The following is a 27,267-nucleotide window of genomic DNA, read 5'->3' as shown; positions in this document are numbered from 1 at the left end:
GTCTCTATATATATAGCGCCAGGAACATTCTCCCCTATCCGATGTGGGACATCACAAACCCCCCCCCCCAATGCAGACACAACGTCCTCGTTGTGTCCCATGGGATTGCAGGGCCAAACAGACAAACACCCCTTACGGAGCCAAACATCGGATAGGGGAGCAAGTTCCTGTCGCTATATATGTAGAGACTTCTCTTAATCAAGTAGACGCGTTTTAAAGCCGGGAGGGCCCCTTTGGGCCCAAAGCGGATAATATCTACATGGTTGGGTGCGGGTCGTTACAAATGGTATCAGAGCCGATCCTCGACCCCGGTGTGGGGGTTTGTTTGGCTCCGTAAGGGGTGTTTATCTGTTTGGCGCCACAATCTCATGGGACACAACGAGGACGTTATGTCTGCATGGGGGGTATTTGTGATGTCCCACATCGGAGAGGGGAGCAAGTTCCTGGCGCTATATATGTAGAGACTCCTCTTAACCAAGTAGACGCGTTTTAAAGCCACAAGGGCCCCTTTGGGCCCAAAGCGGATAATATCTACATGATTGGGTGCACATGGTTGGGTGCGGGTCATTACAGTAGGAGTCGAACTTATCATCTTTGGAAGTTGTAAGGTAGCTTTATCAACTGTGAGAAAAGGGGTTGAGTTGGACTTTCCTAAAAAATACTTGATTTTTATGAATCCATAGATTTACAAGATAATGGAAAATTTCTTCATATGCTTGAAAATTTTGTAATTAATTTTATAATTTTTATACATCAGTTTCGAGGTAAGATAGGAAGTCACATTTATAAAAGGAAAGTGTATAACAATTATACTTAAATGTGAAGATGACATATGTTGTAATTTTCGGCCTCCTAGCAATCAAAAACTTACAAATAAGGAGGACATCTCAATATTTTTGGTAAAAGATTGGGTTTCCAAACAAAATATTGAAAATAATTTCAAACTTGAAGTTATTTTTTATTTTAAGTATTTTTTTCAAAATATATTTAATTTTTTTAATAATTTAAATTAAATTATTAAGTCAATTAAGTTATTAATTCAGTTAAGATACCACTTCTTTACCACCATTGAATTCGTAAAAGTAGTCTTTAGTATTTGAACACGTAATGAGTGGAGGGGACTTCACTGTGGAAAAGTCAATTTATCAACATTGGCGTTTCGGCGGCTAGAGGGAAACACCATGGGAGTTTTCATCTACTCCGGCTTCGTATAGGATATAGGCGACGATGCTCCTCCACATTCATCACCAACTCAGCACTGTCGTCACTCCTCTCGCAGCCTTTCGCCCCACCTAAGTCAAAAAGCTTCCATAAAAATATCCAATTCTTTGGGTCTTTAAGCTTCTCAGATCTCTAAGCCTACTTGAGAAAGTTTAGCAAACAGGGGAACAGCTTGTTTTGATGAGATGATTCGATTACCAGAGAGGTTTAGAGCGTTTTTTAACAACAGATGGCTGGTGTTTGTGGCCGCAATGTGGATACAGTCGTGTGCCGGAATTGGGTACTTATTTGGGAGTTTATCGCCGGTGATTAAGAGCTCTCTCAACTATAATCAGAGGCAGATTGCAAGGTTGGGTGTGGCTAAGGATATCGGAGACAGTGTTGGGTTTTGGATTGGGAGCTTGTGTGAGATTTTGCCTCTGTGGGCTGCTCTGCTCATTGGTGCTTTGCAGAATTTAATTGGGTATGGGTGGGTTTGGTTGATTATCACTCATCGAGTTCCAACTCTGCCCTTGTGGGCTGTGAGTATCGCTTATCAAATACTTTTCCCTTTCCTCTCCCCTTTCCATTTCACGTGATCCATCGCCTAAAGTAGCTGTGCTTTTTTGTTTCTTCTTTCTTTTGGTTTTTGTTTGATGTCAGTTTTTTTCTTTTGTCTGGTTTTCTTTTAATTACTCATAATGATCTGGGTCTTTTTGTTATACTTAGGAAGATGTACTGGGTATCTCAAACCAAGTGCAAATGATCACATAAACTGGAGAACTTGTTTTCTTTCTTCCTTTATAGATTTCCGGAGCACAGTTCAATCTTTTTTTTTTTGTTTGATTAGAGCAGTCCTCAATTTAATTTGTAAATCGGATATTCTCTTGCAAGAATAATTGTTATTCTCAACCTTTCGGCATAGTTTCTGGATTTTAACGTCCGGAGTCCTGCAACTGATGGTGGATTGTTTTATTGTATTTTCCTTGATTGAGCAAAGGAGTTAATTTTATTATTTTTTATATTCAATCTTTTTTGGATTAGACGATTCTTTGGTTGTATTTGTGAAATTTTATTAACGGTCCAAATTAGAGTAGGGGATTTCTATTTTATTTTATTTCTCTGATTTTGCTTTATATCATAGTTGGTCCTTTCCATTTGAGTCGAGATTTGCATTTCTGCTGGTGAAACAGCATCATCCTTCTGTGCATGAAATAAGAAATTATATTGAAGATGGTTAATAAATAGGTTTGGCAGATGTTTATGCTTTAGATATCCAACAATCTAAGGGCTAAGGTGATTCTGACTGATTTCAGATGTCGGAATTGGTTGTTCTACTGGGCTGCAATACTCCCTTGGGGTTTGTCATAAATCAATAGATCTTCAAAACTTTCAACAATGTGGTTGAAAAGTTTGGCTTTGCAAATACATGAATCACATTTTACCTTTGAAACGGATCTGTCCTCGTTTTTTCTCATTACAGTTCTGGAGTCAGATATTTGTTCCTTTCGTTTTGGAATTCCTAAACTAACTCCTAATGCAATTTATTATGCAGTTCCAACTTGTCTTACTATGGACATTAATAATTGGCTGAGCTGTAGTTATCATCTGAGTCATGCACCAAAAAGCTTCTGAAACTTTGAATTCTAGACAATTTTAGATTTAAGCTGGTCAGATGGATCCTTAAAAGTAATATGCTAAATTTGATAACTTGTAGCCTTTTGAGGAGGGTTGATTATTACATGTGTAGCTCACCCGCAAAAATGCAATCCAAAAAAGAAAAAAAATCTGATTCTTGTGTCTAGATGTCTGTTTCTATTATTGCATAGACGACATATATTTGTTATAATGATGGAGTCTGCAATGCAGTTGGATGATGAACATCTATTACAATATTGAAATTTGATACAATTATATAGAAGTTTGATTTTTAGAGTCATGTGCTCTAATCAGAGATAACTTAGGAAACTTTTTAATCTTGCATCCCTTCTTGCTGTGGTTAAATTGTTAATGGATATCAGTATGCAGATATGCATTCTCATATTTGTGGGAACAAATGGTGAGACCTACTTCAATACGGTGGATCTGGTTTCCTGTGTGCAAAATTTCCCAAAGAGCCGGGGGCCCGTGGTTGGAATATTAAAAGGCTTTTCTGGGTTGAGTGGCGCCATTCTGACACAGATATATACCATGATCCATTCCCCTGATCACGCATCCCTCTTATTCATGGTTGCAGTGGGTCCAACAATGGTAGTTTTTGCTCTAATGTTCATTGTGAGACCTGTTGGAGGTCACAGACAAGTCCGGCCAACTGATGACTTAAGTTTCACATTCATCTATGGTGTCTGCCTCGTTTTGGCTGCTTATTTGATGGGGGTCATGCTTCTTCAAGACCTAGTTCACTTAAGCCACACAGTGGTCACAATTTTTACAGCAATTTTGTTTGTCCTCGTTTTGGTACCAATTGTGATTCCTGTGTCATTGAGTTTTCCCTCAGAGCCAAAAGCTCCTGAACTAGAGGCTCTTCTAACAGAGCCACAGAAAGAAGAACCTGGCAAGTCCGAACAGGATGCAACTGAGGTTATATTTAGTGAGTTGGAAGATGAGAAGCCTAAGGAAGTAGACTTGCTTCCAGCATCAGAAAGGCAAAAACGAATTGCCCATTTGCAAGCAAAACTGTTCCAAGCAGCTGCAGAAGGAGCTGTGAGGATCAAGAGGAGGAGGGGGCCACGTAGAGGGGAGGACTTTACCCTGATGCAGGCTTTGATTAAGGCGGACTTTTGGCTTATCTTTTTCTCACTTCTATTGGGTTCTGGATCTGGTTTGACAGTGATTGATAATTTGGGACAGATGAGCCAGTCTTTAGGATATGATAATACACATATATTTGTATCCATGATCAGCATTTGGAATTTTCTTGGTCGAATTGGTGGAGGTTACTTCTCTGAGATGATAGTCAGGTATAAACTTGCTTCATTTCCATTGGGTTTCCAGATTTGGTTTTGATTTTGGTTTGTGCTCATTTTTCTTATCCGATCTTGTGATATTTGTTGAGTAGGGACTATGCTTACCCACGGCCAGTGGCCATGGCAGTGGCCCAAGTTACAATGGCACTTGGACACTTATTCTTTGCTATGGGATGGCCCGGGTCACTGTACATTGGTACTCTATTGATTGGGCTTGGTTATGGAGCCCACTGGGCAATTGTGCCAGCTGCTGCCTCTGAGTTGTTTGGCTTGAAGAACTTTGGGGCTTTATACAATTTTATCAATCTTGCAAATCCTACAGGTTCACTAGTGTTTTCTGGTGTCATTGCTAGCAGTATATATGATCGAGAAGCGGAGAAACAAGCTCATCACCACCATCACCAGCAGCAGAACATGGGATCAATTTTCTCTGGCATGCTTAGTGTGGATGACCCTCCAAAATGTGAAGGTTCCATATGCTTCTTTCTCACTTCTATGATAATGTCTGGTATCTGCATTATAGCAGTTGTTTTAAGCATGGTACTCGTACATCGAACAAAGGTCGTCTATGCCAACCTCTATGGAAAATCACGTACTTGACTCATGGCAAGAGTAGCAAAAGGGGCATTGTGAGTATAGTGTTTGTCCAATTTATGTCGATGTTCTGTATACTTCATCCGAGCTCATGGAGAAGTTGCTCATTTTTAAACCATGTTTCTGAAAGTATTTATTGAGGGAGAGATGGTAAAGCTTAGCAATTCTCCAGAACACGCGACTCCAGAGGGGGAAGCAGATGGAATTTAGACACTGCTATTTTCAGGTGCTCCACAACGTTTGCTATAATGTATTGGAGTCACGCATGGTTCTATTTTGTATGTTAAGGTTGTGTATTTCTTTTCATTCTGGTTTGGACATTTATTTGGTGTGGAAGTATTGAATTTGTTTCCCTAAAAGTTCTTTCCTACGGCTGTTGTTGGGACTTTTTGAGGAGGACGTGCTTTCTATTTTTTCATTCATTATTAACAATGAATTTCTTTATTTGCTTACATATTGAGAAAAGTTACAGAATTTTAGTTGTAAAGCAAGCATCATCTGGCAGGCTATATGATCATCATGATTATCTAGTCTATGAAAAGAATTGCAAAACTTTAATGTCGTAGGTCTTGTTATGAAGATTGAACATTTCAAGGATGAAAGAGAGTCCGCTTACACAGGCGATCAGAAAACAGAGTACATGCAGGGGATATCAGGAAACTGGATAATGAGGAATTTGTTACAGAACTTGTTGCTGAGACATTGCCTTCATGATTGAAGGCTGTGCAATCCGTCCTAATTTCTCCTTGGTCACCAGTTTTGACGCCAACTCTCCCAAGCTTCCTCATTGTGGTGATGGAAGCTCCATTGAACTCACCTGGGCTGTTGGCAAAATCAGTGACCGTAGGCTGAGATGCAGGGTCAGTGAAGAGCACCTCATCTGCAGTGAACAAACCCTTTCCTGCCACCAGATTCTGGTAATACACATTGTCAAATGTTCGTGGGGTTACAGGATCCACGTCATTTGTTATGCTGGGATCCACATCCTGGGGCACGCTGACATTAGCTGCTTGGCTTAATCTGAGGGCTAGAGAAGGGTCCACTGGTTGGCAAAGCGGCTGCAGTGGGAGAAGCCTAGAGTGTGTGCTCCAGACAATGCTATCATATTAAGCTGGCTAATTGTGTCTCGCAAACATGAAGTTGAGTTGGTCAAGATCACAGGAGGGTTCGAGTAGGTTTCCAGCAACCCGAGATGCTTGATAGATGAGACCATCACGACAACCCAATTCTACACTGAATCAAGGGCCTCCAACCTGAGAGTTTTCAGAATGAGTTTTTGGTTAAAAAAAGCGATACAATTTCAGTTACTGCTAATGAGGTCCTGCGTCCTTACCAGGGCTATAACATCTCTGGCAGCTAGAGCCAGAATATCTGCACAAGAGACTTGTGGGCACTAAAGCTAGTGGCCAGCCGGATAGTCTCACCTGAGCGATCCATCCGGGCGGTATGGCACCTGGCCGAGATTTATAACCCAAAAGACTTACTTTCGGGCAGCTGGACACAATAAATGGAACGGTTATGCATTTTGCGCAAGACAGGCAACTGTTACATGTCATAGATAATTTATCATTATCAGTGGTCAATTAAGGACATAAGGGCAAAAAGCAACGTTAAAGATCACCCTCTATAAACACCACCCGACACCAGGGGAAAGGTACCCAAAATGATTCCTACAAAATCCTTGCCAAAACATTGGGGTTTGCTTGGACAGGATCCGAGCACACCTTTTTTGCAGGTCAAGAGAAGTGCAAATTGATTTCAAGGGATATAATATTTCTCTAGGTGTGGATGTGTGTTCTTGAAAATAATTTTTGGTTCATGGATAGAAATAGACTTATTGGTGGAAATTAATTAATATTTTCATTATTTATGGAGTCATGAGTGAGTTTTCTTTGAGCTTGAGCTTCCTTGATAGATTGTTAATAATAATTTGTCTTTTATCTATGCATATGATAAATTGGTAAGGTTTCTCACTCTTATTGCTTTTTTTTTTTGGTTCCTTATAATCTCTTGGTAGCATTTCTAATGAAGTCCTCCATTAGCATCATTCTTATCAGCATAAAAAATCTCTGAATCAATGCTCCATTTGATGTCATTTTTTTTTTTTTTTTTGTGGCTCATCCGTGGGTTTCTTAGCTTAAGCCATCTTCTCCAGCAAGTTGCTATATCTGACAACTATTTCTTGAACTTTCATTCTGACAAGGTTTTCTTTCCAACAACCCTTAGCATTTAGTCCATCCATTTTTCTCTCCACTATTAGCCTTATTTGGATGTTTTCTGTTTGTGGAGCCTTCTCACTGTAGATTTCCTATTTGAGGTTTCATTTTTACCTTAGATTGTTCTTGATTTCTAACAATGTCAGTCCTAGGCTTTGTTTGTTCATTGTGAGTGCTTTCTATACATTTTCATGCTTGGAATCTATTTTTATGGTGGTAGAGCATTTTCTGAAAGTTTTGAATCCAGACCCTATGATGGGATTAGGGGGAGTTTCTTGTATCTTGTGATAGGAGTTAAGAGGAGATTCTTATATCCTATTAAATTTTTTTGGGATGTTGATATGGATATTTAGTAATAGGTGGATACTTGATTTTTGGGCATTTAATATCTTGTTGATATGTGATGCTTGTTGATTTGAATGTTTGATATTTTATTATTAAATGGTCATCCCTTTGTTTTTTTTTTTTTTTTCTTGGACAAAAAGAGGATGATCGTGGTTTTTGTCTCCTTCTAGGATAAAAAAAGGGAGATGCATTATATTTAAGATTTTAGATATTGGACGGTGTTGATGATTATTGCCATTTTGTATATATATGTTGATATTGGATACTGGATGGATATCGGATGTTATTGATGATTATTGTTATATTTTTTTAAGATACATGTTGATATGTGAACTTATCTAGTTTGGATTTGGATATACATGTGATAATTCTTTTGGATATTTTTTTTTATATACTTGGAAATATTGTATCTATTCAATTGTTTCATATAGGTGCTACTAATTGTTTTTGGAAGTTTATTTGCAAGTTTTGTAGTAATTAGGTTGTGAGATTGAGTGGGTAAGTGAATGGCCTTGAATGAGAATGGGTGAGGCTTGCTTGCTTATACTATTGTGTTGTTAAGGGTTTTGTCTCAGAATTGTCAAAGAGGGAGATTGTGAGTGTTTAGCTAAGTTGACAATATTGGACAAAATTCTAAGTATCTCCTGACTCAGTTTTTCCAAATCCTTTTTTGAACTACTTGACTAATGAAGATTAAATTGTTGAATTTGCTAAGAGACTCAAGTATATAGTTGAGGTTGGAGTTGGGTGAAATTGAATCAACCATATTTTTTTAAATGTTGTTTTTCTTAAATTGTATTTTTTAAGGAGTTATGGAGGTTATATATATATATATATATATATATATATATATATATATATATATATATATATATATATTTACTAAGTATTCAAAATGCCTTATTCCAAAATTGATCCAATTTCAAGTTAGATCGATCTAGGTTGCAATTTTTTGATCTTATTTCATTCGTTGGATTAAGGGTTTCTTTAAACTTAAAATACAAAATTTGCTTCCTGAAATGCGAAAAACACCAATAATGGTTCTCCCATTGTGCTTTTTTTTTCTTACAAAATTTAAGGTATTTGGTTGTCAAGAAAATCTCATTTTCTTCTTGATTTTCAAATTGTTTTCAACAGATTTTCTTGAGAAAAAATGAGTTAATTCTTTTGTCATCCATCTCTCAATTTTTAATCTATTTGGACTTGGGTGAAAACCCATTTTCTTCTTATGTGGATTAAAAAAGATGTCGAGATCGGTGAAGATTCCAAGTGTGCTCCATAAGAAGAAGGTGTGAAATTGAAAGTGGAAATGTGCTAGTCAAGTGATTCGGGAATGATTGGTAGGTTTGAGATAGGTAAAACCTTACATTCATTTTTTATTCTTAATAGTGAACATTTTCAATCAATTGTAGGCTCGTGATTTTTTATTTCTTCGAATATTTTTCATGTTAAATTTGGGTATCATTCTCTTTTTCTCTAATTCTACTTCTTGATTTATTTTCTATTTTAGTTTTCATTTATTAATTGGCATAAAAGTTTAATGAAATGAGTTGAAATAGGTGTGATATTCTTTAAATATCCTGAATATTTTTTTCTTGTTATTTTGCTATGGACACTCTATAGAAGTAGAAAATTGTGTTAATGAGAAATTATTCTTATGAACTGTGTTGGGAAGTGCTATAGTATTTACATGTGACTTGCATTTGAAAATTGTTGGGAGAGTCACGAGAAGAACAAATTGTGAAAGGTTAGGTAATATATGTGGGAACGTTTTAAATTTGTTTAAAAAAATACCTATTCAAACTCCATTTAAGTATTTTAAATATGAACACTCCAAAAGCCATTAGAAGAGATCATGGCCGAAAGGGCATTTGTAAAATAAAAATATTTCCTTTTTAAGAGGAAAAAAACAAAAGTTCAAGTCTATCTAATGAAGTGACTTGAATAAGAACAAAATGAGAGAGGCCAAGCAGAGCAGGGGATGTTACACACTGATCCTATCCCCTCTTCTGCCATTGTGGGATCCTATCTTGCTCTCCTCCCAAAACATAAGTCACAAAACTACACATTTTACCAATAAATAAATAATAGTAGCTATTATTATATTGCGGAAAAAAAAGGCACCACCCAATCACCAACTGGCCCATCTCTGTCTCAGCCTCCCTTTTTTTTTTATTCTTTTGTTTTTGTGTCAATTTGTACATTTCGATACAAAAGTCACGCTATGTTTTGGGCTGGTGTCCCTTACTTGGAGTCATGGAGAAGAAGCCAAAATCACCTATCCGCCATCTTTTTTTCCCATACCAAATTGCCCTTGAATGGCACTTCAATAACATCTCCGACCTTATATTTGATTGGTACTGAAATAGCATCATGTAAGAAAGTTTTACTCATAAATTTTAAATATTTTAATTATGAATATTATTAAATATAAGAAAATTTTTATATTTTTTAATAATAAATATTAAAATATAATATAATTTTTATTTTAAATAAATATTAAATATTAAAAAATAATACATATTTCATTTTATTCTTTTAAACTAAATATAAGTATAACATAACATTTCTCATCATATATATTATTTTAAAATTTTATTTCATATCTTAGAGCCTCATATTTTGTTAGAAATTATATCCTAATATATGCATTTTCTATTAAATGGGATATGATATATGATAAGATACACATATTCTTTAAGATATCACGTCTTATCCCGTTAATCAAACTAGGTTATATTTGGTTAGTTGAATATAGTACGAGAAAGGATAAGAAAAAGGATAACACGTCATATCTTATGTTTGATTGGTAATGGTATGAAAGAAGTTATTCTATTACTTATCTTATCTTATATTCAACTAACTATAAAAGAAAAATAAATGATATGATATATTATTCATCATCTTTTTTATATTTATTTTATATGGAATATATATTATTTCTAAGTTAAGATATAAGGCATATCTCATATTTTTTAAAATAAAAATTATTATTTTTTTTCTATTATTTATTTTATAAAATAAAATTTTTGATTAAAAATAATACTTATTTTTATATATTAAGTAACATAATATAAAAAAATTATTTATAAATTATAAATATTTATTTTAAACAGATATCAAACATTAAAAAATAATATTTATTTTATTTCATTTTGTTATATAGTTTACAAACTAAATATAAGGGTAACATAACATAAATAATGATTTTAAAAGCCATTTATTTAAAAAAAATTAAGATATGCAAAATCTTTTTCCCTTAAATTTCAAAATTTTATCTTTTGCTTGCTATACAAGTGGAAAATTTTCTCATTCAAGATAAGTTAATCAATTCAAAGTCTCCACTTAACTTTTTTTTTTTTTTTTTCTTTTCAATTTAGCGTATACATGAAAACTGCTGATCTAGACAAATTTGGTAATACAAATGAAACACGTTTTTATTTTATTTTATTTTATTTCTTTTCTTTTTCTTTTTCTTTTCCTTTTTTTTTTTAAAGTGGGGTTCATTGATTTTGATGGGAAAGAGAGAGAAAGAAAAGGATTGTATGTGTGACATTTCAAAGATTCTCTGAATTGATAAGATTAGTAAGAGAATGCTATCACGTTAACTATAGTGAGAGGTTTCTTTTGTACGAAATATCGGAAGTTTACAAAATATATTGAATTTTATAAAAATAAAAAATAAAAAATACCTAAAAAAAATTATAAAAAAAAAGGTTGGAAGGAAATCATTTTAAAAAAAAATAATTTTATATGAAATTTTAATAAAGAATAAAACATTATTAATACATATATTAATAATTTATTATGAATAGAAAATTTATGAATTTTTTTTATGCCCTATATTTAAAATTGTATGGCATTTGTTTGGGTGTAATAATTAATAGGTTATATTTGCATCCGTAAAAAAATTAAGAAAAAAAAATTATATTTGATTTTATCATGAAAATATGAAAGAAAATGGAATATAGTTAAAATTAATGAAAATTTTATATATTTTAAATTATTTAATCTTAAAATATGAAAGAATTAAATAAGTGAAAAAAAAAAGAATTTATTGAAATTAAATTTATTTTTTACTTTATTTTTTATTTTTTTATTTTTGACATTTTCCCTCAAATTATGGACGACCGAACATATGCCAATAATTAGAATAAATTTAAAAAAATAAATTATGGAACATCTCCAAAATGATAAGAGGGAAAAGGATAGAAGTTGACAACACGTTTGGATGAAAAAGAAAAACGGAAATAATTATGTTTTGTACTAGACGTGTTTGAATGTGTTGGGTATTTTCTCAAAAGCAAATGCAGTGAAAAAGAAAAAAAAATTTAGTTTGAAATATTTAATAACTTTTAATTAAAAATAATTTTTGAAAATTTGTTTCGATAACTTTTCTATTATACCATACTTGAGAATATACTAAAAATAATTATTTTTTATATTTGTATTTTCAAGTAAAACTTTATTTCTCTGAATGTAATTGATAATCATTTTTAAAAATTATTCCTAAAACCTTTTTATTTTTTAGAAATATTTTTGAACACTTTGCCAAATAAAACCTACATCCTTTATTTATTTTCAATAAAAATTAAAATATATTTTATTTTTTTAATAAATATGAATTATAGTTCTATCTACTTGAAAGAATTTTATAGAAAAAATAATTTTTTTTATTTAAATTATACATTTTTTGGATTTTTAAATTTAACCATGATGTGTTTAAAATAGAAAAAAAACTGTTACAATATGAACGAAATTTTATTTTGAGATAAAAAAGAAACTGAATAACTAATCATGGGTAGAAAGCTGCAGAAATCTACCTAAAAACAGCAGGCTTGTTTGGAACCATTGAATTCGTAAAGCCGTCTCTACTCTTTGGGCATTAATAAATGGAGGAGAATTTATCAAACAATGGCATTTCTGTAACTATTAGGAAATACCATGGGAGTTTTCATCCTCTCCAGTTTCATATAGGATACAGGCGACGATACTCCACGCCACCAACTCATCAGTCATCAGACTCATCACTGTCATCACTCTTCTCTCAGCCTTTCGCCCCACCTCTTTCTTTCTTTCTTTTTTTTTTTTTTTCCTTTCATAATTGAAAAAGTGACCAGAAAGCTTCCATAAAATATTCAGCTCTTTGGGTCTTTGAGCTTCTCAGATCTCTAAGCCTACTTGCGAGAAAGTTTACAAACAGGGGAACGGTTTGTTTGGATGAGATGATTCGATTACCAGAGAGGTTTAGAGCGTTTCTTAACAACAGATGGCTGGTATTTGTGGCCGCAATGTGGATACAGTCGTGTGCCGGAATTGGGTACTTGTTTGGGAGTTTATCGCCGGTGATGAAGAGCTCTCTCAATTACAATCAGAGGCAGATTGCAAAGTTGGGTGTGGCTAAGGATATTGGAGACAGTATTGGATTTTGGATTGGGAGCTTGTGTGAGATTTTGCCTCTGTGGGCTGTTCTGCTCGTTGGTGCTTTGCAGAATTTTATTGGGTACGGGTGGGTTTGGTTGATTGTCACTCATCGAGTTCCAACACTGCCTTTGTGGGCTGTGAGTATCGTTTATCAAATACTTTTCCCTTTTCTCTCCCTTTTCGATTTCACGTGATCCATCGCCTAAAGTAGCTGTGCTTTTTTTGTTTCTTCTTTCTTTTGGTTTTTGTTTGATGTCTGTTTTCTTCTAGTTACACATAATGATCTGGGTCTTTTTGTTAAACTTTGCAAGATGCACTGAGTATCTCAAACTAAGTTCAAATGATCACTCTTTAGATTTCTGGAGCACAGTTCAATCCTTTTTTTGTTTGATAGAGCAGTGCTCAGTTTAATTTGTCAATCGGATATTCTCTTGCAAGAATAATTGTTATTCTCTAGTTTTCGGAATAGTTTCTGGATTTTAGCATCTAGAGTCCTGCAATTGATAGTGGGTTGTTTTATTGTATTACCCTTCTGCATATTCTGTTTTTCTTTTACTTTTCCTTTTGTTTTTCTTTGTTCTTTACCTATAGGGATCCTTTTAAGATTCTGGAATTGATTTTAGCTGCATTATTTCCTTGATTGAGCAAAGGAGTTAATTTTATTATTTTTGATATTCAGTCTTCTTTAGATTAAATTTTTGAAATCTTATTTACTTTCCAAATTTGAGTAGGGGTTTCTGTTTTATTTTATTTTATTTTTCTAATTTTGCTTTATATCTAGTTGGTCCTTTCCATTTGAGTTGAGACTTGCATTTCTGCTGGTGAAACAGCATTATCCTTTCTGTGCATGATAAGAAATTACATTGAAGATGGTTAATAAATAAATTTGACAGATATTTATGCTTCAGATATCCAACAATCTTAAGGGCTAAGGTGCTTGTGAGTGATTTCAGATGCATATTGGTTGTTCTACTGGGCTCCACTACTCCCTTGGGATTGGTCATGAATCACATTTCAAAGATCTTTGATGCTTTTGACAATGTGGTTGAGAAGTTTGGCTTTGCAAATGATCTGATACATGAATCACATTTTAGCTTTGAAATGTTAGTGTCATCGTTTTTTTCTCATTACAGTTCTGGAGTCAGATACTTGTTCCTTGTGTTTTGTATTGCTCTCCAAAGTACAACCTTTTTTGTTTTCACTAAACTTCAAATTATGTTCTAATTTTTGGTTTACATGGATTGCCCTAGTGAGCTATATGTCCCTTTACTCCTTTATCGGTATATTTGCTTCTTCACATTATGCATTTACCCTGGCTTTTATTTCACCAGAATTTACCAATACAATTACTACAATAAGATAATAGTGAAATATAGTTAAAATTCAGCACTAACATATTATGATTGAAATATATTAGCCCTAGTGTACATTGTTTGCTTTTGGGTCAGATTGATAGCCTAGCATGGTATTAGAGCTTTGATTAATTAAAGTTCTCGAGTTTGAGTCTCTATGTTTGTTTATTCCCACACCTGTTTATTTGCAATTCGTAATATGTGATTTACTTCTCCATGTGTGGGTATGAGGCCGCAAACCAACTCTCAATGCAATTTATTATATGGTTCCAACTTGTCTTATTTTGGGCATTAATCATTGGCTGAGCTGTAGTTATCATGAGTCATGCACTGAAAAGCTTCTGAAACTTTGTGTTCCAGACAATGTTAGATTTAAGCTGGTCAAATGGATCCTTAAGTTGAAAGTAATATGCTAAATTTGACAACTTGTAGCCTTATGAGGAGACTTTTTAATCTTGCATCCCTTCTTGCTGTGGTTAAATTGTTAATGGATATCAATATGCAGATATGCATTCTTATATTTGTGGGAACAAATGGTGAGACCTACTTCAATACGGTGGATCTGGTTTCCTGTGTGCAAAATTTCCCAAAGAGCCGGGGGCCTGTGGTTGGAATATTAAAAGGCTTTGCTGGTTTGAGTGGCGCCATTTTGACACAGATATATACCATGATCCATTCCCCTGATCACGCATCCCTCGTATTCATGGTTGCAGTGGGTCCAATAATGGTAGTTTTTGCCCTAATGTTCATTGTTAGACCTGTTGGAGGTCACAGACAAGTCCGGCCAACTGATGACTTAAGTTTCACATTCGTCTATGGTGTCTGCCTCCTTTTGGCTGCTTATTTGATGGGGGTCATGCTTGTCCAAGATCTAGTTCACTTAAGCCACACAGTGGTCACAATTTTTACAGCAATTTTGTTTGTCCTCATTTTAGTACCAATTGTGATTCCTGTGTCACTGAGTTTTTCCTCAGAGCCAAAAGCTCCTGAAGCAGAGGCTTTTCTAACAGAGCCACAGAAAGACGAACCTGGCAAGTCCGAACAGGATGCAACTGAGGTTATATTTAGTGAGGTGGAAGATGAGAAGCCTAAGGAAGTAGACTTGCTTCCAGCATCAGAAAGGCAAAAACGAATTGCCCATTTGCAAGCAAAACTGTTCCAAGCAGCTGCAGAAGGAGCTGTGAGGGTCAAGAGGAGGAGGGGGCCGCATAGAGGGGAGGACTTTACCCTGATGCAGGCTTTGATTAAGGCGGACTTTTGGCTTATCTTTTTCTCACTTCTTTTGGGTTCTGGATCTGGTTTGACAGTGATTGATAATTTGGGACAGATGAGCCAGTCTTTAGGATATCATAATACACATATATTTGTATCCATGATCAGCATTTGGAATTTTCTTGGTCGAATTGGTGGAGGTTACTTCTCTGAGATGATAGTCAGGTACAAACTTGCTTCATTTCCCACTGGGTTTCCAGATTTGATTTTGATTTTGGTTTGTGCTCATTTTTCTTATCTGATCTTGTGATGCTTGTTGAGTAGGGACCATGCTTACCCACGGCCAGTGGCCATGGCAGCGGCCCAAGTTATAATGGCACTCGGACACTTATTCTTTGCTATGGGATGGCCTGGGGCAATGCACATTGGTACTCTATTGATTGGGCTTGGTTATGGGGCCCACTGGGCAATTGTGCCGGCTGCTGCCTCTGAGTTGTTTGGCTTGAAGAACTTTGGGGCTTTATACAATTTTCTCACACTTGCAAACCCTGCAGGTTCACTAGTGTTTTCTGGTGTCATTGCTAGCAGTATATATGATCGTGAAGCGGAGAAACAAGCTCATCAACACCATCACCTGCAGCAGAACATAGGATCGATTTTCTCTGGCATGCTTAGTATGGATGACCCTCCAAAATGTGAAGGTTCCATATGCTTCTTTCTCACTTCTATGATAATGTCTGGTCTCTGCATTATAGCAGTTGTTTTAAGCATGGTACTTGTACATCGGACAAAGATTGTCTATGCCAACCTCTATGGAAAATCACGTACTTGACTTGTGGCAAGAGTAGCAAAAGGTGCATTGTGAGTAGAGTGTTTGTCCAATTTATGTCAATGTTTTGTATACTTCATCCGAGCTCGTGGAGAAGTTGCTGATTTTTAACCTATGTTTCTGAAACCTAAGCAATTCTCCAGAACATGGGACTCCAGAGGGGGAAGCAGATGGAATTTAGACACTGCTTTTTTCGGGTGTTCCACAATGTTTGCTATAATGTATTGGAGTCACATGGTTCTGTTTTGTATGTTGAGGTGTTGTGTATTTCTTTTCATTCTAGTTTGGACATTTATTTGGTGTGGAAGCATTAAATTTGTTTCCCTAAAAGTTCTTTCTTACGTCTGTTGTTGGGACTTTTTGAGGAGGATGTGCTTACTATTTTTCATTCATTATTAACACTGAATTTCTTAATTTGCTTATATTTTGAGAAAAGTTGCAGAACTTTTGTTGTAAATTAAGCATCAACTGGCAGGCTGTATGATCATTATGATTCTCTAGTTTGAGGATATCTAAACAACAGGCTGTAAAATATTGTCTTCCAAATCTATCTTACAACCTAAATTAAAAAAAGAAAAAGGGAAAAAATGAATTGCTAATCTTCAATGTTGTGGGTCTTATTATGAAGACTACGAACATTTCAAGGATACAACAGAGTACATGCAGGGGATATCAGGAAACTGGATAATGAGGAATTCGTACAGAACATTTCAAGGCTTTGCAACCCGTCCTAATCTCTCCTTGGTCACCAGTTTTGACGCCAACTCTCCCAAGCTTCCTCATTGCAGTGATGAAAGCTACATTGAACTCACCTGGGCTGTTGGCAAAATCAGTGACTGTATGGGCTGAGATGCAGGATCAGTGCCTCATCTGAAGTGAACAAACCCTTTCCTTCCACCAGATTCTGGTAATACACATTGTCAAATGTTCGTGAGGTTACAGGATCCATGTCGATTGCTATGCTGGGATCCACATTCTGAGGGCAAGCTGACATTAGCTGCTTGGCGTAATCTGGGTCTAGAGAAGGGTCCACCGGGGAGGATGAGGAGAATGAGTAAAGGTGGTTGGCAAAGCGGCTGCAGTGGGAGAAGCCTAGAGTGTGTGCTCCAGACAATGCTATCATATCAAGCTGGCTAAGGTTGTGTCTCGCAAGCATGGAGTTGAGTTGGTCAAGATCAAAGGGAGGTTCTGGCAGGTTTCCACCAACCCGAGATGCTCGAGAGATGAGACCATCACGACAACCCAATTCTACACTGAATCAAGGGCTTCCAACCTGGGAGTTTTCAGAACGAGTTTTTGGTTAAAAAAAAAGTGAGACAATTCAATGACTGCTAATGAGGTCGTGCGTCCCTACCAGGGCTACAACATCTCTGGTAGCTAGAGCCAGAATATCTGCACAAGGGCCTATCTCTGGGCATGCTGCTTCTACTGCTTGCTTGGCTTTGATTACGGTGTCAAAGGCACCGTCTCCTGCAAGGGAGTGATTACCTTTAGAATCCTTCTCCGCATCCCCATTTGGTGATGAAATCAGGACTGAGGCATTACATCCCTGCAAAGATAAGCACACAAATCTGTTTGCAATGTTTGTTCCAAAACAATCAAATAAATAATCAATCAAGTCATGTTTGTTTCTAAGAATGACAAGAAAACAGATAACAGAAGGTAAAATAGAAACGTAAAAAGATACAAATCCGATCCCCCAAATATCTCCTTCCATGAATCTTCCTTCCTTGTTTGAACACCAACTTTCTTACTCTCTTAAATAAAAAATTATGAAAATGGATAAATTTCCCCTAGTTTCTATAATAATTAAATGGATTGTGCCTGAAAAGTGAAAATAGAGGGTTTGAGATGTAAAACAGCTAACTGCAGCCATCTTGTCCAATTCAAAGGAGTAATCAATTTGCATGGAAACTCCCCTCTTTATATAAACAAGAGCTTTCATGCTAGAAACCCAAGTGTGTTTGTTCTTTATACTTAGAGGCGGGTTTTCTGTGTGACCGTATCTTCCATTGCAGAAAAACTGGTGTCCTATCTTTGTTCTTATCATCTCAGATTCTTAGTAAAAAGAGCATCTCTCTCTTTCCCCCCCTCATGTCCTGCTTGCTCATTTGGGCACCCCAATCACAATCCAAAGGACTTTGAATATAGGAAAAGACACCAGCCTGAGATGTTTTCATCACAGCAAAATGCAACACAGAAATAGAACAGAAAGTCACTGCCCACTATACCTCAACAAAGCAGACATGGAAAAACAGTCGAAGAGTGGCCGGGATTGTGTTGAACGTCTGGCTAACCTTGACGGATACCGATTGTTTCACTATAGCTTCCACGTTGGGACAACTCGAACTGTAAAAGTTCTCCGCCAATTGTCCCTCTCCCTTCCCAACCCGCTAGACACAACCCCATCCCTGCCTTCATTTTTCTCTCCATTAACACACTCCATCTCTTCGTAGTCCATTTCTGGGGATATTATATATATAGCTCAGATGAAGAGAAGGAAGCAAGGAGACTAGAGACTTTGGGATTCTTCGTATAATTAGTCTAAGCATATAAAGAAAGTTAAATTAAGCTTTTTTATTACTGGGTTCATTTCTTGTATTGGGATAAACACAACTTCCATTCAACGCCTGAATAACCTATGGCTCTTATTTCACCATTGTTTTTAGGATCAGGGATATTACTGGTTTCAGCTAGAAAATGAGAAGGAAAATGAAGATTCAAAAGGGGAGAAAAATTGCTCAGTTTTCATTCATTAAACTGTGTAAAAAACAGAGTACAAAAAGGAGATATATATGAGTTCTAACTTTCTCTTGACCAACTATACAACTCAGCATATCTAAAAATGTAAAAAACAAAAAACAAAAAACAAAAAACACAAAGGGTAATTTGTTATGTAAGGACAGAGTTATTTACAAAGAATACCCTGCTACTCTAATACTCTCTCTCAAGATGGAGAATGAATATTGTGAATTCCCATCTTGTAAAGAAGAAACTTGAACTAGTTTGAAAAAGTGGCTTGGTGAGAAGATCTGCAATCTGGTTTTGAGAAGAGACATGGAGTGTTTTGAGATATATTGCTTGTATTTTTTCTCGAACAAGATGGCAATCTATCTCAATGTGCTTGGTCCGCTCGTGAAACACTGGATTGGATGCAATGTGGAGGGCTACTTCATTATTACAGTATAAAATTATTGGTTGCTTGTGTTCAATGCCAAAGTCTCAAAGAAGAGATAATAACCACACAAGTTCACAAGTCATATTTGTCATTGCTCTATATTCGGCCTCAACTGATGATTGTGATACTGTATTTTGCTTCTTAGATTTTCATGAAACCAAGAGTTCCCAAGAAAGATGCAATATTCACTAATAGATCATCTTGAATCCTTACAAGCTACCCAATCCGCATCAGCAAAGGCCTTGAGTTGAGTTGTTGAAGAGAAAGGAAAGTAGAGACCCTATCCAACTGATCCTTTGATATATTGTAGAACTCAATAAGCAACTTAAAGATGACTAGATCTTGGAATTAGCAAGGAACTGGCTGAGACGATAAACTAAGTATGAGAGATAAGGCCGAGTGTTTGTGAAGTAAAGAAGCTTAACAATCAGTTGTCTGTACAATCTTAGGTCTTCAAGCAATTCCCCATCATCTTGTGAAAGCTTAACATTAGTTAAAAGAAGCTTAATTGTGACCAGCTTTGCCACGGGAGAGAAAGTATCAAGATAATCGACACCCTCTTGCTGAGAATCACCCTTGGCAACAAGCCGAGCTTTGTTTCGCTCAAGAGAGTCATCAGCTCAGAATTTGAGCTTATATACCCATTTGCAGCCCACGAGATGTTTACTAGGTGGGAGAGTAGTGAGATACCAAGTTTCATTCTGTTTAAGAGCCTGAAGTTCAGCTTGCATTGCTTGGTGTCACTCAGGAATAACAATAACTTGCGAAAATGAAGTGGGCTCAACATGAGAAGAAATGGCAATGATGAGAGCATGATGAGATGAAGAGAGTGTAGCATATCCAAGAACATCAAAGAGTGGATAAGTAGGAGAGGAAGAGTGAGAAGTAGAGAAATAACAATGGAAATCCTTGAGATATGAGGGACGTTGGGTCATGCGGGCAGGGCGAGAATGAGATGGAGGAAGTGTGGGAGGTTCGAGAGAAGGAGAAATAAGGCTAGGGTCATGAGATGGTGAAAAGGGTTGATGAAAAGTATGAGAAAATGAAGATGGAGGCACAAGTTCAAAAAAAAAAATTCCCAGAAGTGAGGGTGGAATTGGTGAACTAGAAAGAGAATATAGATTCATGTAAGATAACATCTCGACTAATGTAAATTGCATTGGTTGACAAGTTCAAGAGTTTATATCCCTTATAACCAGGCAGGTAACCAAGAAAAATAAAGGGAATGACTGTAGGAGAAAACTTAGTGTGATGTCGATCAAGAGTTAAACCATAGCACAAACAACCAAAAACACTGTAAATGAGAATATGAGGAAACCTTATTATAAAGAATCTCAAAAGGTGTTTTATTAGGGAAAAACAGATATGGAATGCGATTAATGAGATATGTGGCAGTGAGAATACAATCACTCCAATAGTCCAATGGAATGCAAGACTAAAACTAGAGTGCACGTACAACATTAAGAAGATGTTGATGCTTTCGTTTAACCACAAAATTCTATTGAGGTGTATCAACACAAGAATGGAAAGAAATTGTTCCCTTATCCCGGAAAAAATAAAAAATAAAAAGATAACTCAGGGGGATTACATACAGATTTGATATTCACACCAAATTGAGTATGAATCAGCTTGTAAAAATTAAGAAATATGCTAATGACATTAGATTTGGAACACAACAAATAAACCTAAATAAAACATGAAAAATCATCCACAATGGTAAGAAAATAACAGTATCCTTCATGGTAAGATGATGAAAAGATCCCCAAATATCAAGATGAATCAACTCAAAAGGAGAATGTGTAATTGTATTAGAAATAGGAAATGGTAACTGTTTCTGTTTTGCCAAATGGCAAACTTTACAATGAGAAGGATGAACAACTAAATCCTTGAGTTTTAATACATTTCTCAAAGTGTTAAGCCTAATAAGAGATGGGTGTTCTAAATAGCTATGCCAAAGTTGATGATCAGACTTTATGGCATTGTTAGAAATAGCAGAGATGCAGAAAAACATAAGGAAAAGGTTGGAAGGATATAAAAGATATGAGATTTTCGAAGTGGCTATCCATTTCAATCATTTTCCCTTGTGTATGCTCATATTACGGTTCAGAAGTATTTTTGGAATTTCATTCCTAAAGGTTAATATAAATACCCTTTTATGTAACCCTAATTTTAACATAGTGAAAATTCTCTTTCCCGGTTCCCGTGGACGTAGGCAATTAGTCAAACCACGTTAAATCTTTGTGTTTTTCTTTCTCATTTTTTTTTTCTATTTTTTGCCATTAATTGTTGCACGGATTCCAACATGTGTAGCACCAATGCCAAGTACCCAAGAATTGGGAGGAATCAAATTATGAGAAAAGGGAGATAAAAAAGAATATTTACCAAGAAAATTTGAGATTAAAGGGGCTCCCCGCTCTTACGATTCTAGAGTGGTAGTCGTGGTTTGATGCAGCTGTGAACTCAACAAAGCAATAAGTTGTTGACATTGGTTGAAGAAAATAGTGCCCAATGTTGCATATGATGAAGTGAGCCTGTATCTCCGGATACAACAAAAGTGGTTTGATGGGCTTGAGCTTGACCCATTGAATTCTTCTATCAAGGTTTGTATCATGGGGTATGCCCATGAAGCTTGTAACACTTGTCCATTGTATGTCCTTGAAGACCATAATGGACACACTAAGGATGCTCTCACTTTCCTTTAGAGGGAACACTGCTAATATGAGCATTTACTGAAGCTGAATTGTAATCACCAAGAACTAGAAGATCCCCAAAAGATGACGATCCATAATTGATATTCCGTTGTCATTCCTCTTGAATCACAAGTGCAAAAACTTTTGTAAGAGGTGGAAAAGGCTTCATCATCAAAATTTGACCCTGGGTCTGGGCATAAGAATCATTTAACCCCATTAAAAACTGGATTACATATTCCTGCTATTGATAGTCTGACCAAGCTTGCATTCCACCACAATGGCAAATAGGTAGGGGTTGAAAATTCTTAAGCTCTTCCCAAATGATCTTGAATTGTGTATAACAAAATATCAAGGGCTCCTTGCTACAACGCAATAAGCTGCTTCATAAGTTGGAAGATGTGAGGGGCATTACTCTGGTGGAAACGATCGCGTAGATCTGTTTAGATCTCATGGGCATTGCCGATGTACATAATGCTCTCAACAATTTCTTTGGAAACAAAACTCAAGAGCCAAGAAATTACCATGCTATTGCAGCTGTTCCAAGCATTGAAAAGAAGATCGTCTGAGGTAGGTCGAGAAATGCAGCCATCGACGAATCCCACCTTGTTCTTTGTCGTCAACCCCATCATCATAACTCTACTCCAGTTATTGTAATTGCTTCCAGATAAATGGTGTGAAACGAGGATGAGCCTGGGATGATCTCCATTATGGAGATAAAATGGACTGCTAGAATCCTCCATTGGTGATGGGTCTGAGGAACCAACCACAGGGTGGGCATATGTCGATTGGTTGCCTTGAGCCATTAGGTGAAGAAGAAGATGGAAACAACGATGAGCAAAAAGGAAAGCTCTAATACCATATTACTAGTTTTAGCTAGAAAATAAGAAGGAAAATGAAAATTCAAAAGAGGAGAAAATTTACTTAGTTATCATTCATTGAACTATATAAAAAACATAATACAATCAATATATATATATATATATATATATATATATATATATATATATATATGAGTTATGGAACTTTCTCCCAACCAACTATTCAATTCAGCATATCTAAAAATATAAAAAACACATAACACAAAGGGTAATTTGTTATGCAAGGACGGAGTTATTTACAAAAAATACCTAGGGAATTAAAGTGTCTATATTTTTGTCCTGTCTTACAAGTCATGTCACCATGCTTCAAGGTTATCTCATTTGCAATTTTTATACTCTTAAGAGATAACGAAACTTTCCACTTCTGCATGCGCGTGGTTGGGCATCTGTCACTGTAATGTAACCTTACCCATTCAATAAAATATAGCCGCTTCTCATCATCCTCACCATCCCACGAGCTTCTTACTTTCAAAATTTCTCCTCGTAACTAGAATAGGATTCAGAAGGTTTAAGTACGCCGCTTGTTTGGGATGCATCTTTTTGTTTTTTCAATTCAAACTGTTCCTTGAAGTGAAGAAACTTTACTGATGGAGATGAAAAAACCTATAAATGAGGCAGCAAAGCTTGCCAGTTGTTTGTTTGATCGATAGTTCAATTTGTAGTTGTTTCCATCGGTTCTATAGATGGCGAGGTTAGATAGGTGTTGCTTCCTTTTTTTTTCCTTGTTTAGACACGTGAAAATGACTTAATAAAAAAAAAAATCAAAAGTCTAAATGCCACGTAGTGTTCACATGGGAAATGCTTCATTTGATCCATATTACTTTGTTTTTTCAATGACATGCGAATGTGTATGTGACCAGAGAAGAGGGGTGGCTCTTCTGGCAATGGTAAGTTGATCGCTAACCAGCCACACCAGACCCTTTTTCATCATCATACTTGGTTTTTCGAATTACTCTTCATTTGTTTCTCTTTAATAACCAAATTGGTTCAATTGTCTAAAAATTAATCAAATTCCGCATATGACTTGGCACAGAAATCACCTCAATTGATATCATTCCAGGGGATTCCCAAATGACTCTTTGTATTTCTTGATTTGCTTACATTATGAGAGTAGTTACAGAACTTAAGTTATACAGTAAGCATCAACTGGTAGGCTATGATCATTAAAATCTAAACAACAGCATGTAAAATATTGTCTTCAAAAACTATTTACAGCCCAAATAAAAAAAATAAAATAAAATTGCAAACCTTCATTGTTGTAAGTCTTATTATGAAAGAATATGAACATTACAAGGATAAAAAAACGAAGAGTTCACATACAGAGGCGATAAGAAAACAGAGTAAATGTAGGGGACTATGGAAAAAAAATTGAACTGTCTTGACTATATTGACAAACTGTAGATAACATATTGGTAAGGCAAACTGGATAATGAGGATTTCCTTACAGAATTTGTTGCTGAGACATTGCCTTCATGAATTAAAGGCTGTGCAATCCTTCCTAATCTCTCCTTGGTCACCAGTTTTGACGCCAACTCTCCCAAGCTTCCTCATTGCGGTGATGAAAGCTCCATTGAACTCACCTGAGCTCTTGGCAAAATCAGTGACTGTAGGCTGAGATGCAGGGTCACTGAAGAGCTCCTCATCTGAAGTAAACAAACCCTTTCCTGCCACCAGATTCTGGTAATACTCATTGTCGAATGTTCGTGGGGTTACAGGATCCATGTCAATTGCTATGCTGGGATCCACATTCTGAGGGCAGGACGACATTAGCTGCTTGGCGTAGTCTGAGTCTAGAGAAGGGTCCACCTGGGAGGATGAGGAGAATGAATATAGGCGGTTGGCAAAGCGGTTGCAGTGGGAGAAACCTAGAGTGTGCGCTCCAGACAATGCTATCATGTCAATCTGGCTAAGGTTGTGTCTCGCAAACATGGAGTTGAGTTGGTCAAGATCAAAGGAGGGTTCTGGCAGGTTTCCTGCAACCCGAGATGCTTGAGAAATAAGGCCATCACGACGACCCAATTCTACACTGAATGAAGGGCCTCCAGCCTGAGAGTTTTCGGAATGAGTTTTTGGTTTAAAAAAAAAAAGATGGAAAACACTTTCAGTAACTGTTAACGAGGTCGTGCATCCTTACCAGGACTACAACATCTCTGGCAGCTAGAGCCAGAATATCAGCACAAGAGACTATCCCTGGGCATGCTGCTTCTACTGATTGCTTAGCTTTGATTACAGTGTCAAACCCGTCTCCTGCAAGCGAGAGATTATCATCAGAATCCTTCTCTGCATCCCCATTTGGTGATGAAATCAGGACTGAGGCATCACATCCCTGCAAAGATAATGTTTGAAATGTTTTTTCATATTTTGCTTAATTTCTGGTGTTTGGTTGTTCCATTTTCAAATGTAAAATGAATCAATAGTTATGTTTGGTTCTAAGAATGATGAGAAAAGAAATAATTTAAAAAAAAATTGAAAGGTAAAAGAATGCAAATCCGATCCCCCAAATTTCTCCTTCCATGAATCTTCCTTCCTTGTTTGAATACCAACTTTGTTTGTCTCTCAAGTAAGAAAAATTTTTAAATGTCTAAAATTTCTCTTAATTTCTATAATAATTAAATGGATTGTGCCTGACAAGAGAAAACAAAGGGATTGAGATGTAGAGCAGCTGACTGCAGCCATCTTGTCCAATTCAAAGGAGGAATCAATTTGCATTGAAACTTGGCTCCTTGTATAAAGAAACTCAAGGGTGTGTTTGTCCTTTGCATTTAATGGCGTTGTGCCATTTTTCTTCACTGCACAATGAACTTAAGAATCTTAGTCTTTGAGCCAGTTGACTTTTTCTCAAGTTCTACTGACCAAATAGTGTAAGAGATAGAGGCGGTTTTTTTTCGATGTGGCCACATCTTCCATTGCAGAAAAACAAGATTCTTAATAGAAGGAACATCTCCCTTTTCTCCCTCATCTGCCGCTTGCTCATTTGAGCACCCCATAATCACAATCCAAGGGACTTGAGTATAGGAAAAACCATCAGCGTGAGACGTTTTCATCGGACGTGAACGATCACACCAAGATACAAAACAAAGAATAAAAGAAAAAAACAGAAAAAGTTATTGCCCACAATACCTCAACAAAGCAGTCATGGAAAAACAGTCGAAGAGTAGCCGGGATTGTAGTGAACGTCTGACTAAACTTGGTGGAAACCTCCTGTTTCACTATAGCTTCCACGTTGGGACAACTCGAACTGTAAAAGTTCTCCGCCAATTGTCCCTCTCCCTGCCCCACCATCAGCAGGACCATCACTAAACACAACCTCCTCCATGCCTGCATTTTTCTCATCTCCATCAACACACCTCTCTTCCTCTCCATAGTCCATTGCTGGCTATTATATACACATATATATATAAAACTCAGATGAAGACAAGAAAGGAGCGAGCCTAGCAACTTTGAATCGATCCTTTGTGTACTTGGTCTAAGCCTTTGGTTTACCATTGAAAATATCACAGTTGAACATGTAAAGAAAGTTAAATAAAGCTTTTTTATTACTGGGTTCATTTATAATATTGAGATAAATACAATTTTATTTAACACCTGAACAACTATGGCTCTTACATACAATTGCTTTTAGGATCAGAGAGTTGAAGTGTCTCTATCTTTATCATATCTTACGTCTCAAGTCCCCACACCATCCGAAACATACGAAAATTTCCACTTCTGCATGCGCGTGGTAGGGCATCGGTCATTGTCATCTTGGTCATCCCGCTGGCTTCTTATTTTCAAAGTTTCTCCTAACATCTCATTCAGAAGGCATAAATTATATCAATGGAGATGATGTAACCTATAAATGTGGCAGGAAATCAAGCTTGCCAGTTGTTTGTTTGATTAATTGTTCAATTTCTAGTTGTTTCAATGGGTTCTACTGGATGGCGTTGAGGTTAGGTAGATGCGCTCCCTTTCTTTTCTTGTTTAGACTAGACACGTGAAAACGACTAAGTAAAAAACTCGTTTGAGTAGTGCTCACATGGGAAATGCTTCATTTGAGCCGTAATAACTTGGTCTTTTTCAATGCTCTTGGTGGCACATAGATAACTGCCATAGCCAGAGAAGAGAAGTCGGGTGGTCCTTTTCCCTTCTAGCAACAGTAAGTTGATAATCATCCATACCCACACCAAACCCCTCTTTCATCATCCTATTCAGTTTCTCCGCCATAACCAAATTGGTGCAACTGCCCAAAGCCATAACATTGCTCTTTCACCAAACGTTCACCAAATGGTTCGAATTCCACATATGACTTGGCACAGATAATGCAAACAGACCCTGATCGATATTCTTGACCTAGCAATTACATCGAGACACTATCTTAATAACCTACTCATTTTATTCTTATAG

The 27,267-nt window shown here is 36.3% G+C and overlaps 3 protein-coding genes and 2 pseudogenes across 4 annotated transcripts; 2 read left to right on the top strand and 3 right to left on the bottom strand.

Moving 5' to 3' along the window:
* Nucleotides 1-1,131: 1,131 nt before the first annotated feature.
* On the top strand, nt 1,132-5,214 carry LOC117931292 (protein NUCLEAR FUSION DEFECTIVE 4-like). The gene is made up of 3 exons (XM_034852232.1): nt 1,132-1,742; nt 3,229-4,160; nt 4,259-5,214. Exons 1-3 carry the CDS (start codon nt 1,407-1,409, stop codon nt 4,764-4,766), a joined length of 1,776 nt encoding a protein of 591 aa, XP_034708123.1. The 5' UTR covers nt 1,132-1,406; the 3' UTR covers nt 4,767-5,214.
* LOC117931293 (protein NUCLEAR FUSION DEFECTIVE 4-like) lies at nt 1,737-16,562 on the top strand. 2 transcript variants are annotated; one of them, XM_034852234.1, is made up of 3 exons: nt 1,737-3,164; nt 14,539-15,534; nt 15,634-16,552. In XM_034852234.1, the coding sequence occupies exons 2-3, from the start codon at nt 14,585-14,587 to the stop codon at nt 16,139-16,141; spliced, it is 1,458 nt and encodes a 485-aa protein (XP_034708125.1). In that variant the 5' UTR covers nt 1,737-3,164; nt 14,539-14,584; the 3' UTR covers nt 16,142-16,552. The 2 variants fall into 2 exon arrangements, with proteins under 2 accessions (XP_034708125.1, XP_034708124.1); XM_034852233.1 differs by lacking the exon at nt 1,737-3,164 and adding an exon at nt 12,283-12,882 and having other exon boundaries at nt 14,603-15,534; nt 15,634-16,562.
* On the bottom strand, nt 5,351-12,349 carry LOC117930048 (annotated as a pseudogene).
* Nucleotides 16,563-16,756: 194 nt separating the features above from the next.
* LOC117930047 lies at nt 16,757-22,595 on the bottom strand (annotated as a pseudogene).
* Nucleotides 22,596-24,106: 1,511 nt separating this feature from the next.
* On the bottom strand, nt 24,107-26,262 carry LOC117931294 (peroxidase 55-like). The gene is made up of 3 exons (XM_034852235.1): nt 26,005-26,262; nt 25,019-25,210; nt 24,107-24,930 (listed from the first exon to the last, which is right to left on the bottom strand). Exons 1-3 carry the CDS (start codon nt 26,245-26,247, stop codon nt 24,355-24,357), a joined length of 1,011 nt encoding a protein of 336 aa, XP_034708126.1. The 5' UTR covers nt 26,248-26,262; the 3' UTR covers nt 24,107-24,354.
* Between the last annotated feature and the right edge of the window lie 1,005 nt (nt 26,263-27,267).

This window comes from Vitis riparia, chromosome 14, assembly GCF_004353265.1.
Source record: "Vitis riparia cultivar Riparia Gloire de Montpellier isolate 1030 chromosome 14, EGFV_Vit.rip_1.0, whole genome shotgun sequence".
Lineage (NCBI taxonomy): Eukaryota > Viridiplantae > Streptophyta > Magnoliopsida > Vitales > Vitaceae > Vitis > Vitis riparia.
This window is presented reverse-complemented; position numbering and strand designations above follow the sequence as displayed.

Coding starts and splice junctions, on each gene's coding strand:
- LOC117931294 (XM_034852235.1), bottom strand. CDS start 26,247: ATGGAGAGGAAGAGAGGTGTGTTGATGGAGATGAGAAAAATGCAGGCA. Junction 25,211..26,004: donor TCCATGACTGCTTTGTTGAG/GTATTGTGGGCA, acceptor TTATCTTTGCAG/GGATGTGATGCCTCAGTCCT. Junction 24,931..25,018: donor CCAGAGATGTTGTAGTCCTG/GTAAGGATGCAC, acceptor GAAAACTCTCAG/GCTGGAGGCCCTTCATTCAG.
- LOC117931292 (XM_034852232.1), top strand. CDS start 1,407: ATGATTCGATTACCAGAGAGGTTTAGAGCGTTTTTTAACAACAGATGG. Junction 1,743..3,228: donor CAACTCTGCCCTTGTGGGCT/GTGAGTATCGCT, acceptor ATCAGTATGCAG/ATATGCATTCTCATATTTGT. Junction 4,161..4,258: donor TTCTCTGAGATGATAGTCAG/GTATAAACTTGC, acceptor TTTGTTGAGTAG/GGACTATGCTTACCCACGGC.
- LOC117931293 (XM_034852233.1), top strand. CDS start 12,547: ATGATTCGATTACCAGAGAGGTTTAGAGCGTTTCTTAACAACAGATGG. Junction 12,883..14,602: donor CAACACTGCCTTTGTGGGCT/GTGAGTATCGTT, acceptor ATCAATATGCAG/ATATGCATTCTTATATTTGT. Junction 15,535..15,633: donor TTCTCTGAGATGATAGTCAG/GTACAAACTTGC, acceptor CTTGTTGAGTAG/GGACCATGCTTACCCACGGC.